General features: G+C 33.9%; 1 protein-coding gene across 1 annotated transcript in view; it reads right to left on the bottom strand.

Moving 5' to 3' along the window:
- Positions 1 to 6,121: 6,121 nt before the first annotated feature.
- The window catches only part of STIM2 (stromal interaction molecule 2), a 162,318-nt gene continuing 152,639 nt past the window's right edge, over positions 6,122 to 15,800 (bottom strand). Inside the window, exons 11-12 of the mRNA XM_027836515.1 lie at positions 12,465 to 12,720; positions 6,122 to 7,553 (exon numbers count right to left, since the gene is read on the bottom strand). Of these exons, the coding sequence (XP_027692316.1) occupies positions 7,076 to 7,553; positions 12,465 to 12,720 (734 nt within the window). The 3' untranslated portion in view covers positions 6,122 to 7,075. The remainder of the gene's footprint in view (positions 7,554 to 12,464; positions 12,721 to 15,800) is intronic.

Below are 15,800 nucleotides of genomic sequence, written 5' to 3'. Positions count from 1 at the left end.
AGGGTAATCAAACTGTGCATACCCTTTGATCCAGCAATACCACTATTAGGTTTACATCCCAAAGAGATCACAAAAAAGGGAAAAGGACCTATATTTACAAAAATATTTATAGCAGCTCTTTATTTGGAGGCAAAGAATTGGAATATAGATGTAATGGAATACCATCGTGTCATAGAAAGGATGAGTAGACAGAGTTCAAAAAAACCCAGAAAGACTTACATGAACTGATGCTGAGTGAGGTGAGCAGAACCAGGAGAACTTGTACACAGTAACAACAACATTGTGTGATGACCAACTCAGCAATACAATGATCCAAGACAATTCCAAAAGATTCACCATGGAAAATGTTATCCACATCCAGAGAAAGAACTATGGAGTCTGAATGGAGATCAGTTTTAACTTTTTTTTGGTGGCTTTTCTCTTTTGTTCTGTTTCTTCTTTCACAACATGACTAATGTGGAAACATTTACATGATTGCACATGTTTAACCTATATCAGATTGCATGCCGTCTTGGGGAGGGAGGGAGGGAGAAAAAAATTGGAAGTCAAAATTTAAAAAAAATTAATGCTGAAAACTATCTTTACATGAAATTGGAAAAAATGAAAGATTTAAAAAAAAATTTGGCATGCACTGCCAAATTCTGGGGCATAAGGCTTTTATAAAGCTTAGCATATAATTCTCAAGAATATGAAAAGACCCCTGACTGCCTCTATCCCTCCAAATATTCATTTAAATTACAGTGCTATATCACTTATATATTCTTATGCAGAGCCACCCAAGGAAGGAAGGTTTCTCTGGCTTTGTAATCAATGTAATGATCACAGGATTGTGGACCTAGAGTTGGAAGAAACCCAAAAGGCTATCTAGCCCTACTTTCTCATTTTAAAAATAAAAATGATGAAACTTTGGGAGAACTAAGCTTTTCCTTTCTTCTGAGACCAAAGAACTGAAGGAATCTTGAATTTAATTTGGCCTCTTTAAATCATCTTACACAATTGATTGTCATACAGGATCAATCAAAACTAGAGGAGCGTGATGCCATCAATTAACTGTGAGGACACTGTCTTCAAATGGCTATATTACCAACATGTCAAATTTCAAATTTAGATGTACAATAACTTAACACAATCAAAGTCACAGATACATTAGTTATCAAAATACATAGCTATGTTCTGAACTAGCTAACATTAAAATACTATAGTTTTCTTTGGAAAACTCTACACTTTCACAATCTTGACTAGATTCACATACTCCTTTTCTACACTAGGTTCCAGCTCTGACCACAACAACCATAAATATAATGGGTTTGCTAAATATTGGCAAAAATTTTACAGATAAATTCCCAATTTACTGGTTGAACACAAGCTATTAGTTTATAGAAGACCAGAAATAATCTGTCCTTATCCCATCAGATTGATTCCAGTACCTTCCCTCCTATACTGTTACCTAATGGAAAAAGAAATGAAATTGGAGTCAGAAGGCCTATATTCTAGCCCTGCCCATGTTATTTATTAGCTATGTAACTTTGAATTCTATTTCCACTTCTGTAAAATGGTGCTGCTAATACTTACACTGATTATTTCTGGGTTACTGTGATTACAAGTTAATGAAATAATAGTCTATACAAATATAAGCTATTGTTATAACATCTGACCAATTTAAAAACAATTTTTTCTTTTCTCTACTCCTATATCACGATATGCCTGTTGAAAGTATTTCTACCTTTTAACACTGTATTATAATTTTGTCATCCTGTTTACTTGATTTGTAAAGCTGCAGTAGTTCTGATAGAGCACTTGTTCCAAAAATTCAAATTGGTTCCAATGCAACTGATTTGTTAGAAAACAAACTGAGCATCATGCAAATTTTGCACTTATGTCTGAAGCCACAGCTACCCTCACTATTATTATATTTATATATTTCTTAACCATTTAGCATGTATCAAATTGTATTATTTTTATTAAGTTCTGATCATTTTTACATGCCATTGACAAAGTTGAGTGTTGTGCCAATAACTCCATTTTTCCCTTAAGCCCTAGAGCGTTGCTGTTGTTGTTTTGTTTTGGGTGAGGCAATTGGGGTTAAGTGACTTGCCCAGCGTCACACAGCTAGTAAGTGTCAACGTGTCAAGTATCTGAGGCCAAATTTGAACAGGCCAAATTTGAATTCAGGTCCTCCTGACTCCAAGGCTGGAGCTCTAGTCACTGCGCCACCTAGCTGCCCTAGTCCTATAGTTTTTATTGCATAATTTTGCATAGCATGGTGTTTTTTTGCAGTGTGAATGTTGCATTATAGCAGAACTGACTATACTTAGAAGCAGACTATTTTGTTTTTGTATACCCCATTGCCTAGCATAGTTGACTAAAGTGTATTAGCTTAAATTGAATTTAATCTTCAACTTCAACTAGATAGTAACTTCAGAAAACTGTACTAAACACTGCCTTCACTTGAGATCTGAGAATCAACAATAAAGTAGCATTTCTAAGACCAAATCTAAACCTAGTTTTTTTTTTTTTAATCATGACGTGGCTTTTAACAATATGTATAAAAAACACAGACAATACTATTTTACATTTAGTAATTACTTTCAGTAGTATAGTGACGAATAAGATAATAGTTACAAGTTGAACAAAGGCTTTCACAAGGTCATCTTTGAATCAAGTGTGGGAAAACATCTCTGAATGAGGTAAGATGCAAAAGGTAGTAACTTTAAAAAGTTCAATTACCTTCATTTGTATTCGAATAAAAAGAACAATTTATTAAAATATAATGCTAAATCAAGTTTAAGTAAAATAAATCAGTACCTTCCAGTTGATGTTTTTAATCTACTAAGCTCTTTGTAAAATATTCCAAGTGTTTTCAAACAAATTTCATATTTAATTTCAGTTTATGATAATCATCTACTTTAAAAGTTTGACAAGAAATCAAGATTTAGGTCTATTACCTAAATCTTGATTTCTTGTCAAACTTTTAAAAATCTATAATTTCATCAGAGTAGGTACATTTTCCTCCCACAAATGCAAGCTGACATCTTTCCATATCTTAGGAAACAACTCTGCATGATTTGCTGTGGTCAATTTTTTTGATAATGAATGTGCTCCCAACTCAGAGAGACCGGTCCTTGAGATAGAAGTCTGTTGGTAGGCCATAGCCTTTTCAGACTCATAGGAACTGTTTGAATTAGCACTCTGTTAGAATAAGAACCTGTAAGAACTGAAGGTCATCTCCCCAAAGAGATCAAATAAAGAATAAAAAGTCATCCATACACACACACACACACACACACACACACACGTTTTCATGCATGCACACGCACACACACAGATACCCCTTTTATAGTGGCAAAAAACTAGAAACAAAGAGGGTGCCCATCAAGTAGTAAATGGCTAAATCAATTATGGTAAATTATGGTAAATATGCCACAGAAAATTATGAAAGGGACACTTTCAATGAAACCTGTGAAGATTTATATGAATTAATGCAGAGTGAAAAGCAAGCAGAACAAGGAGAACATCATGCACAATAACAGCACTGAAAAAAACAAATATTGAAAGCCTTAAGCACTCTGGTTGATGCAGTGGCCAACCAGTACTCCAGAGCACTGGGCTAATGATGACACATAATATCCACTTTCTGATAGAGAAGTGATGGACTAGAGGTGTAGAATATATAGCTGGATAGAGCTGATGCAGGAATTTGTTTTGCTTAACTACTTGTATTTGTTAAAGACTTTTGTTTCTTTCTTCCCCCCACACTGAAGGGTAAAGATTGGAGGAACAATAAGTACATATCCATTTTTTAAAAATAAAATTAATTTAATTTTTTAATTTTTAATTTTAATTTTTTAATTTAATTTAATTTTTAAAGGGTCACTTCTCCACTGAACAAGGCAAATAAAAAGTAATACGTTAATGAATCTAATTATATATTCACTGAAACAAAGGGATATATCTTGGAGGTTTATAAGCTATTGTATAGCCATAGTAATGGAAGATTTAAAATTGCTACCTAGGCACCTTCCTGCTTCCCAAATTACTACTGAGTACCCTGCAAGGAAAGCTAAAGGAGTAAGAAGTGTCCTTATGCCTCACTGCCCTCCAGTTTTGTGGCACATCACCTACCTTTTTGTGTTCTCTTTTTTCTGTGCTCCTAAGAAAATATTAATAGTTCTACTTAAGGTTTTTTTTTTTTAACTTAAGTAGCACTATTAGATAAAAAGTTTTTGTGGACTGGCCTAGAAGCCCAACTACTACCTATCATACTGTTTCTCAAGTTAAGCAGCTAGCTCAGGAATGAACTTTTGGATTTACCTCTTTTTAGTTTGGACCAACCTGTGTAGAATGCCTAATATGATTGGTCATTTTTATCTTCTGAAATTCTTCCAAATCTGATTGGGGATTCAATATTTTATGTGATGTAGGTCTTCAAATCTAACCTCAAAGCTACTTTGGAAGCCACTGCAATCACTAGTTTGAATGCCAATTAGCATTTTCCTCTTCACAGTTTTCCAAGGATTTCTTGGAAATCACAACTATCTAAAGAAATATGACAAAATTACAAATTTAAATTACAGTTGAATCTCAATTTGGGTCTGGTTATAGTTAATACACTCTTCATAGCATATTACTGATATCCTAACACCCAGGGTACTGAGCTTCCATTGATGCGGCCTTAGGCAATCTACATGAACATGACAAAGGCATTTCTACTTTTTGTATATTTGATTAATTTATCTAATTATAGATATAGTCTCTAAAACCAAGTTCATGCTACCTATGAATATAATCATGCTACCTATACTAGTAAATAAATCTGTCACAGGTGGTAAACTAAAGCCCAGCCCCTATGCAAATCATGTGAAATTCAAATTAATTATATTTAACCATGTTGAAAATGCATTAAGTACCTATTAACTATAAGTTCTAAATAAATGTAAACTTTTTATTGCTTCAAAGAAGTAAATCATTAAAGAAATGATTTAAAAAAACTCCTTACCTGTAACAAAAAAAAAAAAAAAAGACAACACTAGAGAATGAACTTAATTATCTACCATGAAGACAGTTTTCACTAGTAAGGCCAGAAGGGGCATGTTCATTTCCCAAAGTTGCCAGCTAAATGGGAATTACCAATCATTGTAGGATGTTGCTGACTTTCTTCGAGTTCTTCCTGGTAAATCAACCAAGTGAATTTTGGGCACTTCAAACACTTAAGCGAAGGTCTTTGAGTCCTTTTTAATTCTTTATAACTTTCCCCTCACTTTCATCATGCTTTATGTTCACAATATCTCTTCCATCCGGAACAAATCACTGCAAACCCTACTCCTTTCCTTTACCCATCAAGTCAGTGTATCCTAATCTTAGTCAACAGGTTTTTTTTTTTCTTTTTACTTCAACCTTTTTCACCTTCATTCTGGAACCTGTAGATCAAGCATCCTAAAAATTAGGGGAATCACTTATTCTAAATTCTATAAATAAAAATATTAATATGTCCTTAAACAAGTACTAAATAGAATCAACAGTTATAAACTTATATGAAATTTCAACTGCTAACATTTATAGAAGTGAAAGCATCTCTTTGGAGTGAAAATTCTTGTTTACCAATCAGCATTTTCATGTAATCTTAATAGAAAAACTCAGCTAAACATCTCTTATTTTTTGGAACATCCATGATGTGCAACAACTGATTCCAATCAATAAGTGTAAGTCTTTCATCCAAGCAGAAGAGAAGATCTCCCGTTACTTTTTAAGTGCTGAGAGATGAAGGCAAAAAAAAATCCCAAATACTATACACTTTGTTGCTCTAAGTTAAACTTGTATAAGTACCCAACGAAAGCTATCATTGTATCTGAAAATTACACCTGAAATGTCAATTTAATAAACCCCAAATTAATAAATTAGAACTGTCTAAATGCACCATGAATGTATATTTGTTTGCCTTAATATTAGAACATTTAACACTATGTACATTATAAAGAAGGATAAGAATTTTTTTTTAAAACAACTTCAAAAATGCCATTATTTATGTGGCAATGAAACAAGGAAGCTTATCACAGCTTTTAAGAAACCATAACTGTTTTAGTGGAGTGTCACCCTCAACATAAATCAACACAATCCCACACAATAATGTCTCCAATTTATTATCTTTTCCACAGTACAAAGTTTCACAAACTAAATATCCTTTGTAGTTATTCAAAGTCTGTAAACAAGTGCCCATATTTCCCCCCAGTTTAAGTTTGTGAATGTTTTAAGTCCTTCAATCAAGTTCCAAGTTTGTCGCTTGCAAAAAGAATCAAGAACCTCAGCTCATTAAATTATGTATATCTTTTATCATACAGCCTGCAACGCAGTAAAATCACAGTGAAAGCCCTTGGGAAAAAACAACAGAAACAAAAACCATGATCTTTACAGCAGGTCTTGAAACTTTAGAATAATAAATGCATCTAAAGAAGCTTCCCATAATAGAAGTGTGGGTTTCCATTTCCAGATATCAAGTCAGTTAGAAATCCCAGGTTCTATTTAAAAACCCATTTAGATTTAAAAGTGAAAACAGCCTCCTCTTTAGACATTTTATAAGCCCTAGACAGTTTCACTTGCAGAGATTTTTTTTTTTCCAGTCTGGAAAACAGTAGTGCAATTAGTTTTACTTCTTTTAAGTTACTTAGTCCAGTATTGTAAATAGCTCTGTGGAAAGATAAGAAGATGCTCTGGTAAACAAGAAATTTTTGCAAGCCCATGCCGGCTTACTAGTCCATTAAAGCTCAGAAGTCCAAAGTGGCTTTCAAAAAAAATTTTTAGATACATAACTAATAACAAAGCAGAAATAAATAGGCAGGAATAACTGTAAACTGTCTCAATGTTTTAATGATTTTTTCATGACAGCTGGTATGACGTACTGATGGCAGAGTCACTTTAATAAGCAAACAGTTGCCTTTAAGGGCATTCCACTATGGCATTCATTCTGGAAAGCCCAAATGGAATTACATTCCTAAAATTTAAAAGTAACAAAAAAAAATTTTTAAGTGAAAGATAAAGAAAGGTTTAATGATGCCACACTTAAATATTTCTACCAGCCAATTCATTTGGATTTCTTCTTAAAAAGGCTTTTAATTTTTGATGGCTTTTTGCTTTTCTCTCCATTCTGGTAAAGGTCCTGTGGGATGCTGCTTATCCTGGGGACATTTGGGATTTCTTGAATGGGTTTGCTTTCATTGTTGGCTGATGAACATGAAGTGTGGCGAGGTTTAGGAACAGGCATACCACTGGAAAGTTGGTTCATGCTGCAGGATTTCTCCAGGATACCATTATATACTTTGCTTGCAGGACTGAATATCATACTCTTAGTTTCTGTCAGACCTATACAATCAGGAGAACCCCTGGAAATAGTAGCAGTTACTGGAGAGTCTCCTCTAGATGAATCTTCTAATGAGAGTTCCTCCCTTGATATTTTTCGAGGAGACAAAGTATGGTACATCTCAAGGCTTGAAGGTGGAGACTGTTTTCTTCCAATGGATGAGTTTAAGGAGTCACATTCTGAAGCTGTATCTGGTACTTCCCTGAATGAGATAAAATCAAAATAAAAAAGTTAAAAGATAAAATGCTGACAGGAAAAGATGACATTCTAATTTAGTCAATACATCATCAATACACAATTATATTTAATCCACTGTAATTTGAAAGGGGGAATACTGAAAGTGAATTTCACAAATTTTCAATAAACAAACCAAGAATAATCTTCATTATTAAGATTTACATTATTTGTAATAATGTAAAAGCCTGATGTTTAATTTAGGAAAAGCTGAAATATTTTTATTTCTAATCTAGAAAATAGTCCATAACAAAATGAAAATAGGACCATCTTATTCCATTCTAGACAGTTTAACTTTGTTATTTCAAGATTTACCCCAAATAGTTGTCTTGTTCAATGTATATTTCAAAGCTCAACTCAGTATTACCATCTGAAAAATAATTTTCTTCATCTTCCTTCTCCTAGTCATTTTCTAAATTTTTGTTCAACCGAACAGTTAAAAATTTACAATTGTAAACTCAGTTTCATTCATTTCAAGTAAAAAAAAAGTAGAAAATCAATTGAAATGCATAAAAGTATAGCTATGAACATGCTAAAGATTATATCATTTAAACAGAAGATTATATGAAATAAAATTGGCCAGGTTGCTCTATTTTATTTAAATCTTTTCTAAAAAATGAACATTCCTTTTAAAATTGCCTTATCACTGTCTTATTATTGGAGAAATTAAATAAATATTTACACTGGAATGTTCTACATGAGAGTCAATTAAATTAAATAAAGACAACAAATGAAAATGTACATTTCCACAGATACAAACATTAAGAGAAATACTGTAATCTTCTATTGGGAAAGATAATGTTATCCTAACCCTTTATTTTTCAGTATCTGATTGAACTCTTAGTTTCTGTAAGGCACATGATCAGAACAACTTCTGAAACCATTTACAGTTATTCATGAATCTCCTCTGGATAAATCCTCAAATGAGAATTACTCCCTTGATTTTTAAAAATTAGACTGAAGTCTCTTGTTTTTACAGCCCAATCATTTCTCACTTACCACCCTCCTACTGATCTCTTGATATTTTTGAAGACACATTGTTTGGCCTACTACAACACTTTAAGGAAACTCAGTTAACTTCTAATCAAGATTTTAACCTACAACGGGCAAAAAAGATTTTTAAATATCCTTATCCACTGAAATGTTCAAATTATTATAAGTAAATAGGTACCTTTCTATCCATTCCTTCATGACATTTTTTATTGCTCCTTTCCCTCCCTGAGAAAAGTAGAGGAAAAAGGGTACAAAGAGGAAGTATCATGGTAGAAAGGAGTAATGAAAAAATAAGGGAGATAGTCAAGAAGAGAAAGAGTTGGCAAAAGGTAGAAATGGAGTATAAACAGAAAGAGACGAATGCTAAGAAAAGAAATTGCCCATAAAACTATCTGTTATGCTATTGTTATTCTCAAAACACACACCTGTACCTATCCATCCACTTCTTGGGAGCACAGCACTAGGCAAATTTTCCAGTATTACTTGGGTGTCTGAATCAAGTTATAGGCCTGAAGACCTCATGTAGGAGGAGCATACTCTCAAAGTTACTACTAGCCCTCATTCTAAGAAGCACAAGACGGGGGGGACAGCATGAGGTAGCTGAAGAAATTAGTTATAACATGTTTCTGGTACTATAATTAGAGTTGAAAAAGTTTCCTTTTTGGTAGAGGAGCATTTCAACTAAACTCACATATAACTGTTATCCTAGGAAAAATGACTAGCATTCTCCAGGAATCAGCAGAAACATTGCCCATTTGCTGTATTCTACAATTTAAAGTTACTAAATTAATATTTTAGTAGAGGCAAAATAGAGAGAGAGCTAGTCTCAGGTTCAGGAAAATCTGGGCTCAAATGTAGCCTCAGATATGTACTGACTTTGTGACCCTGGGCAAGTCACTTAACATTTCAGTTTCCCAGGCAACTCTTTAAGAATATGAAGTGCAGAACAATCGCTGATCTATGTTGATTAAGGAAGTTTCCTTACTAGGAGTTCCCTGCACTGATGAGAACATAGGTCCAAACCAAAAATAAATAAAAATAAATTAACAGAGCACGGTATAATGAAATGAATACTGGATCGGAAGTGGGAAGAACTGAATTTTATTTTGGACTATGTAACTAATTTTCAATAAGAAGCTAAACCTTAAGCATAACTGGAATTATGCATCCCCAAGGTGTGAAAAATTAGCTTGTTCAACCACTACTGATGGCTAACCTTATCGTGACTAACAGAAGGCAGTTCTAGTTTACAATCATTTCTGATATATTTAGGATGATCGAGGGTTCTCCACAACTGTTTCTTCCCTATTCTACATAATTGTATGACATAATGACATTGAACTTTAACATGGATTTTATATTAATACTTAGTCACTGTTAACCAATAATTTCTTATGCACAAGAAGTAGTGTAAAAACATTCATGACAAAGATTACTGGAAAAAGAAGCAGACTATTCATATAGCAAGAAAAATGAATAATCAAAGTTACAGCCTGAATACCATCCTAGGAACCTCAATATAATACAAGACCTAGAAGAAGATTTCCATCATACTGGGTAGTTCTCATATGAATCAAACAGACTAAAAAGGATATGTATTATGAAAAAATATAAATTTATAATGGTTCTTTTTTATAATGGCAAAGAACTGGAAACTAAGAGAGTACACATCAATTGGAAAATGGGTAAACCAATTATGGCATATGAATGTAATGGAATACTATCACAAAATAAGAAATTATAAAAGGGACAATTTCCAATAAACTTGGGAAAGTTTGAATACAGAGTGAAGTGACCAGAACCAAGAGAACAATTTATATAATAACAACATTATAAAGAAAAATCAACTTTAAAAGCCTTAGAATGCTGATCAATGAAATGACTAAACATGATTCCAGAGTACTAATTATCCTTCTGAAAGAAAGGTTCTGGATTCAACATACAAAATGAGATATATTTTTGGACATGACCAATGTGGGATTCTGTTTCACTTGACTATGCATATTTGTTACAAAAATGTTACTATTGTTTTTTAAATGGGGTAAGGAGTAAGAGAGTGTGGGAGTGGAATAGAATCTCACACACACACACACACACACACACACACACACACACACACACACCAATAGCAAAAAGGAACAGAAAGAATCAAAGACAAGCAGAAGAGCTTTGAAACTTGGAGGTAAAATTTATTGTGTATTAAAAATAAAAGCAACATATATTTGAAATTTCATGTACAATCCTCTGAGGATGTGCAACGTTTATTAAAATGCTGATTTTTATTTGATGATTTGTTAAAGTTCAATTTAGGTTTTTTCTTTCAAAAGGCACAGATGTATGGTAACCTGTACCAGTGGAGGGAGTACTAGAACATATGAAGTCTCTCTCATGGTCTATTCATGCATGGAGCTACTGCTTTCATTTTATCATATCTATGTGCTTTACTTAGGCCTGTGTGAATGCTGACTTTATAAGCTTATAAATTCCTAAGACAAATTCTTTCACTGTAATTTTCTTTGTACAACATGACAAATATATCAATAATTACATGATTGATGATTATGCCTGACTTTACCCAGGACTTCTCATATCAAAGCACTTGCACATAAATTAATCGTACTGGCAGAAACACAGTAAAATTTAAAGGCAAGGGACAGTGTACATATGTGGACAAATATCCAATCCAGGGCCATCAGTAACTGGTTGGAGGTTCTACAAAACTTCTTTTTCTTCTAGACTGGAGAGCCAATAATTGAACGGCGCATATCATCATTCCCTGAAGCTATTTAGTTTTCTGTGCCTCAAATGCCTCTGTGATCAGAAAGTTATTTCATTTTAACTATTAATTTACTTGATATTTTGTTATGTGGCTCAGCTGTTCTCTGTCATTTGGCTGCTTTATGTGTGAAATTCTAATCCAGGTTAAAAATATTTCACAAGATAGTATCCAATAAAAACCTAATAAAACTAAACCCCTTAATATATTCCTTATACCTACATACTCAAATAAATTTGGGGATCAAGTAATTCAAGTAACCTGAGACAGTTAAATTGAATTTTCCACATTCCTGGGTTTTCTCTACTACATATGGCCAATTTTACTACAGAAGTACACAGAAAATTAGTCATATCAATTTTTCCCAATTTAGGCAATCTAGATTCTCTAAAGGTCAAAATTAGAATAAGGACAGAGAATATTAATTATCCCCCAATGATATTATTCTAGTAATCACTTTATAACTAGATTTTATTTCAACTTTGTAAATGCTTTAAAAAGTAGACAAGTGATTATTTTCTATCAGTTCGATTCTTCTGTTCTTTTTCTGACTGATTTGCACAAAATTTAGAGCAAATTAGAGAAACAACGGCCATAAGAGACAGTAGACTAGTCTCCTAGCACAAAAGGCTCATGACAATTGTAATAACAATACTAGTAGTAGAATCATAGAAAATTAGAGTTAGATATCATCACTTCATTTTAAAGAAAAGTCAACAGAGACCTTCAGCTCAAAGTCATAGTTCCCATTATTGTTATTAGTAGTAGTATTCTTTATGATTAGATAGTGCTTTATAATTTCCAACATGTTTTCTCATGCAATACTCACAATGATGTGAGAATTTCCTTATAAACAAGGAAATTGAGACTAAATGAGGATGTTAAGTCCAATAAGTATCCAAGATGGGATTAGAATACAGTTCTTTAGAATTTCAATCCAGAGCTCTTTCACACTGTATCACACCAGTTGCACCAACATTAAAAAAAAAAGGAGGAGTGGGATAATCATGGCTCAAAGACAGGGTCTTCTATGGTACCTCATCTGACATGTCACATTTTCAAATGCCTATGCCCAACAAATTTTTAAAATAATCATTTCATTACTCATACCACTGTTTGTCAGCAGTGAAGTAAATGGCCTCTTCCTCCTCTTCCGTGCGATAAAGAGCAGGGCAACTTGAAACTGAAAGAATATCAGGATCAGGGGAAGGCAAAGAATGCTGTATATGTTGAGGATGCCGAGGATGAGGTGTGTGTGAAGGAAGCTGAGTATGTGGAGACTGTGGAGATGATGGCACAATACTTCGTCGAGAACGACACAGGCTGCTACTTCTTGCTAATGAAACAGGAGGTTTCGGTATGGACCCTAAAAAAAGAAAAAATATTTAAAGAACACTCCCCTATACAAAAATGAAATTGCAATTATGATCATATGCTCCCTTTATTCATATTATTTATTTACACACAGAAGAGAATTGTGAGGTACAACTGTCTGACCATCTTTACCATATTTGTCCTCTGCCTTTGCGTTGATATTGCTTGCTCGTAAGAAAATTAAGCTTTTTGGAGAAATAAATATTTATTTTGATAGCAAAATAAAATGGACATAGGCATATAACAACTGAACAATAATATCACCAAATGCCTTATCTCAATTTACTGAGTCTCCCTAAAGATGATTAGCATCGTTAAATTTACAGAATTAGTATAATAAATTATTTAAAGGATATTTGTATCAAATGAAAAAGCATTAATGGTTCCAGGTATTAAACAGGCCTTTAATCACGCAGTCATAATGTCAGGTTAATTTTAGGCAAAGAGATATCTTTTCAAGTACTACAATCAAATAACTTCAAGAAGCTGTAAATTAGGGAATCATTTTGATCTATGCTACTTGTGTATTTTTTTTTTTTGATACTGCATTTTCATTGACTTAAGGAACCTCTGATGAGTAAATGCCATTGACCAATGGAGATGGGCCCCTGCTTAGTTAACTAACTAATTACAGTATTAGAAACGTGACATGGGCACTAAAATGTTAAGCGACTTGCCCAGGGTCACCCAGCATGTGTCAGAAACAGGACAGGAACCTAGGTCTTCTTAAATTTGAGGTCAGCTCTCTACTCACAATACCAAATTGTTATTATAAAGTTACATACTTTAAATAGGATTCTAAATTTAGAATTGTAAGGAACCTTGACCTTTAAGACCATCTCAGCTTAGAGTTGAGCAAATTGAGACCCAAAGAAAAGTTGTGACTTGTCCAAGGTCATACAATTCTTTTAATTTTTGAGTTTCTATTTGGCCCATTTGAATTTTCAGGGAGTTTGCTGCGTGGGCAAGATTTTATATTTCCTTTGCCAAGCTCTTTGATTCCCTTTCAAATTCTTTCTTCCATAGTTCTCACTTCTTTTCCAATTTGGTCCTCAAGTACTTTTACTTCATTTATACAAACATTTTTAAACTCTTTAAAAAACAACTATTGCTTCATCTTTTCCAGGAATTCTAGTTGAATTGGTCCCCAAGCTGTGTTTTTCTCTGAGGCTTTGCTTGTATACGTTTTGGACTCATTCTCTTTTTCTGAGTTTGCCTTGCATGTCTCTGTCACCATTTTGTTTGTTCATTCTTCCAGCCTACTTGCCTAACTTTTGACTTGATAATAGGGCTGGACTCTGTCACACTTTTGGAGGGAGGGATGGGCTGGTCTGGTCTTGTTGCTTCTTTCTTTAGGGTACTGAGTGTTGTGTTATACTAGGATCTCAGGGAGAGCTTGGACTCAGAACTGCAAGCACTTTTTAGTGCTCCCAAAGTCTCTGAAACAGGGTAAACTCTGAATGTTGCCCTCCTGCTCTAAGCTCTACAAATTCCTAGGTTCTGGTTTAAGCAACAGTAGAATGCTACAGAACTCAGTCCCTATTAGTCATTACGGAAAGCTCTCTTGGATTAGAGTGACAGAAATGTAGGTTCTGCTTTGGTCTGGGTTTCTTGTCCTGGTTGTTCCTCTATTGGGGGACGGAGCAGATGCTGGAACTGAGAGATTGCTCTCTGCTCCTGTGATCTATGCTACATTGATGCTGCTTGCTTCTGAACTTCCTTTTAATTATACTAATACACTATCCAGGGTCCCCCTACAAGGAACTCTACCCTTGGGAACAGGTCTCCTTCTCAGTCTGCCCTATATCTGTGACTAAGAACTGGGTAATGGGCAGCAAAGCTGCCAGTTTCCACCCCTAGTATGGGTCTACAGTCTTTCCCTGGGCACTGAAGTTGTCCAAGTGCAGCGTACTCCTGGCCTGACCCCATCCCCACTGTCTACAGGACTCTCTGTCACTTTATGCTGACCTGGCCTGGACAAACAGCTCACTGTGTTTGTTCTCTGGATTTCCCCATCAAGGTTCAATCGGGTACATTTTCTAGATTTGTCTGGGACAGTCTTGTCAGGAGGAGCTCTCAGCTCTGCTGCTTCTGTCTACTCCACCATCTTGACTTCAACTATCCATAATCTTCCTAAATTATTACTGTCCCTTTTGTTTCTAACTAAAATGAAAAGACTAATAAATAATAAAATTATTTATGTAATATTTATCTAATCATTTATCTAATAAAAAGAAAAAAGGGCTTCAATTGCCTTTGATTAAAACAACATTAATAGTTTTAAGAAGAACTGTATGTAAAAACAATTATAAGGAGGCAAGTGTGACTAATTTTGTAATACTCTACCTTTTAAATAGCTCTTTAATTATAATTTTACTATATCTCAAGTCCATTTATTTTCTTTAAGGTGTCTATACCTTTCCATCCTCCATCTCTGATTTCCTGGTAGCAAACAATGTGAAATTTAGATTCACTATAAAGAAATTAATCAATAAGATCTTTTTCTAGGAATATACATATTCTGGACATCAAAGGTTGTACAAAATAACAACAGCTGAGATTTATATTTTTTAATATCCCAAGCATTTAACATAGTGCCTAGTTTTTAAAAAGTAAGCACTTAAAAATGCTTGACTGTTTGCAAGCAGATTCCACATTATTTCGTTTGAGCCTCACAACAACCCTGTACGGTATTAAGAAAAGCAGCTGTCACACGTAACTTTTTACAAACAGTTCCAACAGAGTTTACTATCCTTGTCATCACTAGTGAGGTTATTAGGCAGTCAACAAGCATTTATTAAGTACCTACTATGTGCCAGAAATAAGATGTGCATCATACTTCTTGGTTGACTATTTATTCTAAGCAAAAGGAGAGTAAATTTTTATTTTCTTTTTGTCATATTTTATTTTTTCCCCAATTACATGTAAAAATAATTTCTAACATTCATTTTTTAAAATCTCAAGTTCCAAATTCTCTCCCTCCTTACCATCCCGCTTCCTTGAGAAGACAAGCAATCTGATATAGATTATACATGTGCAGTCATGTAAAACATATTTCCATATTAGCATGTG

The sequence above is a fragment of the Vombatus ursinus genome, unplaced genomic scaffold, assembly GCF_900497805.2.
Source record: "Vombatus ursinus unplaced genomic scaffold, bare-nosed wombat genome assembly UNPS02014818.1, whole genome shotgun sequence".
Taxonomy (NCBI): Eukaryota; Metazoa; Chordata; class Mammalia; order Diprotodontia; family Vombatidae; genus Vombatus; species Vombatus ursinus.
Note: the sequence above shows the minus strand (reverse complement) of the source record. Positions and strands in the feature narration are given on the sequence as shown.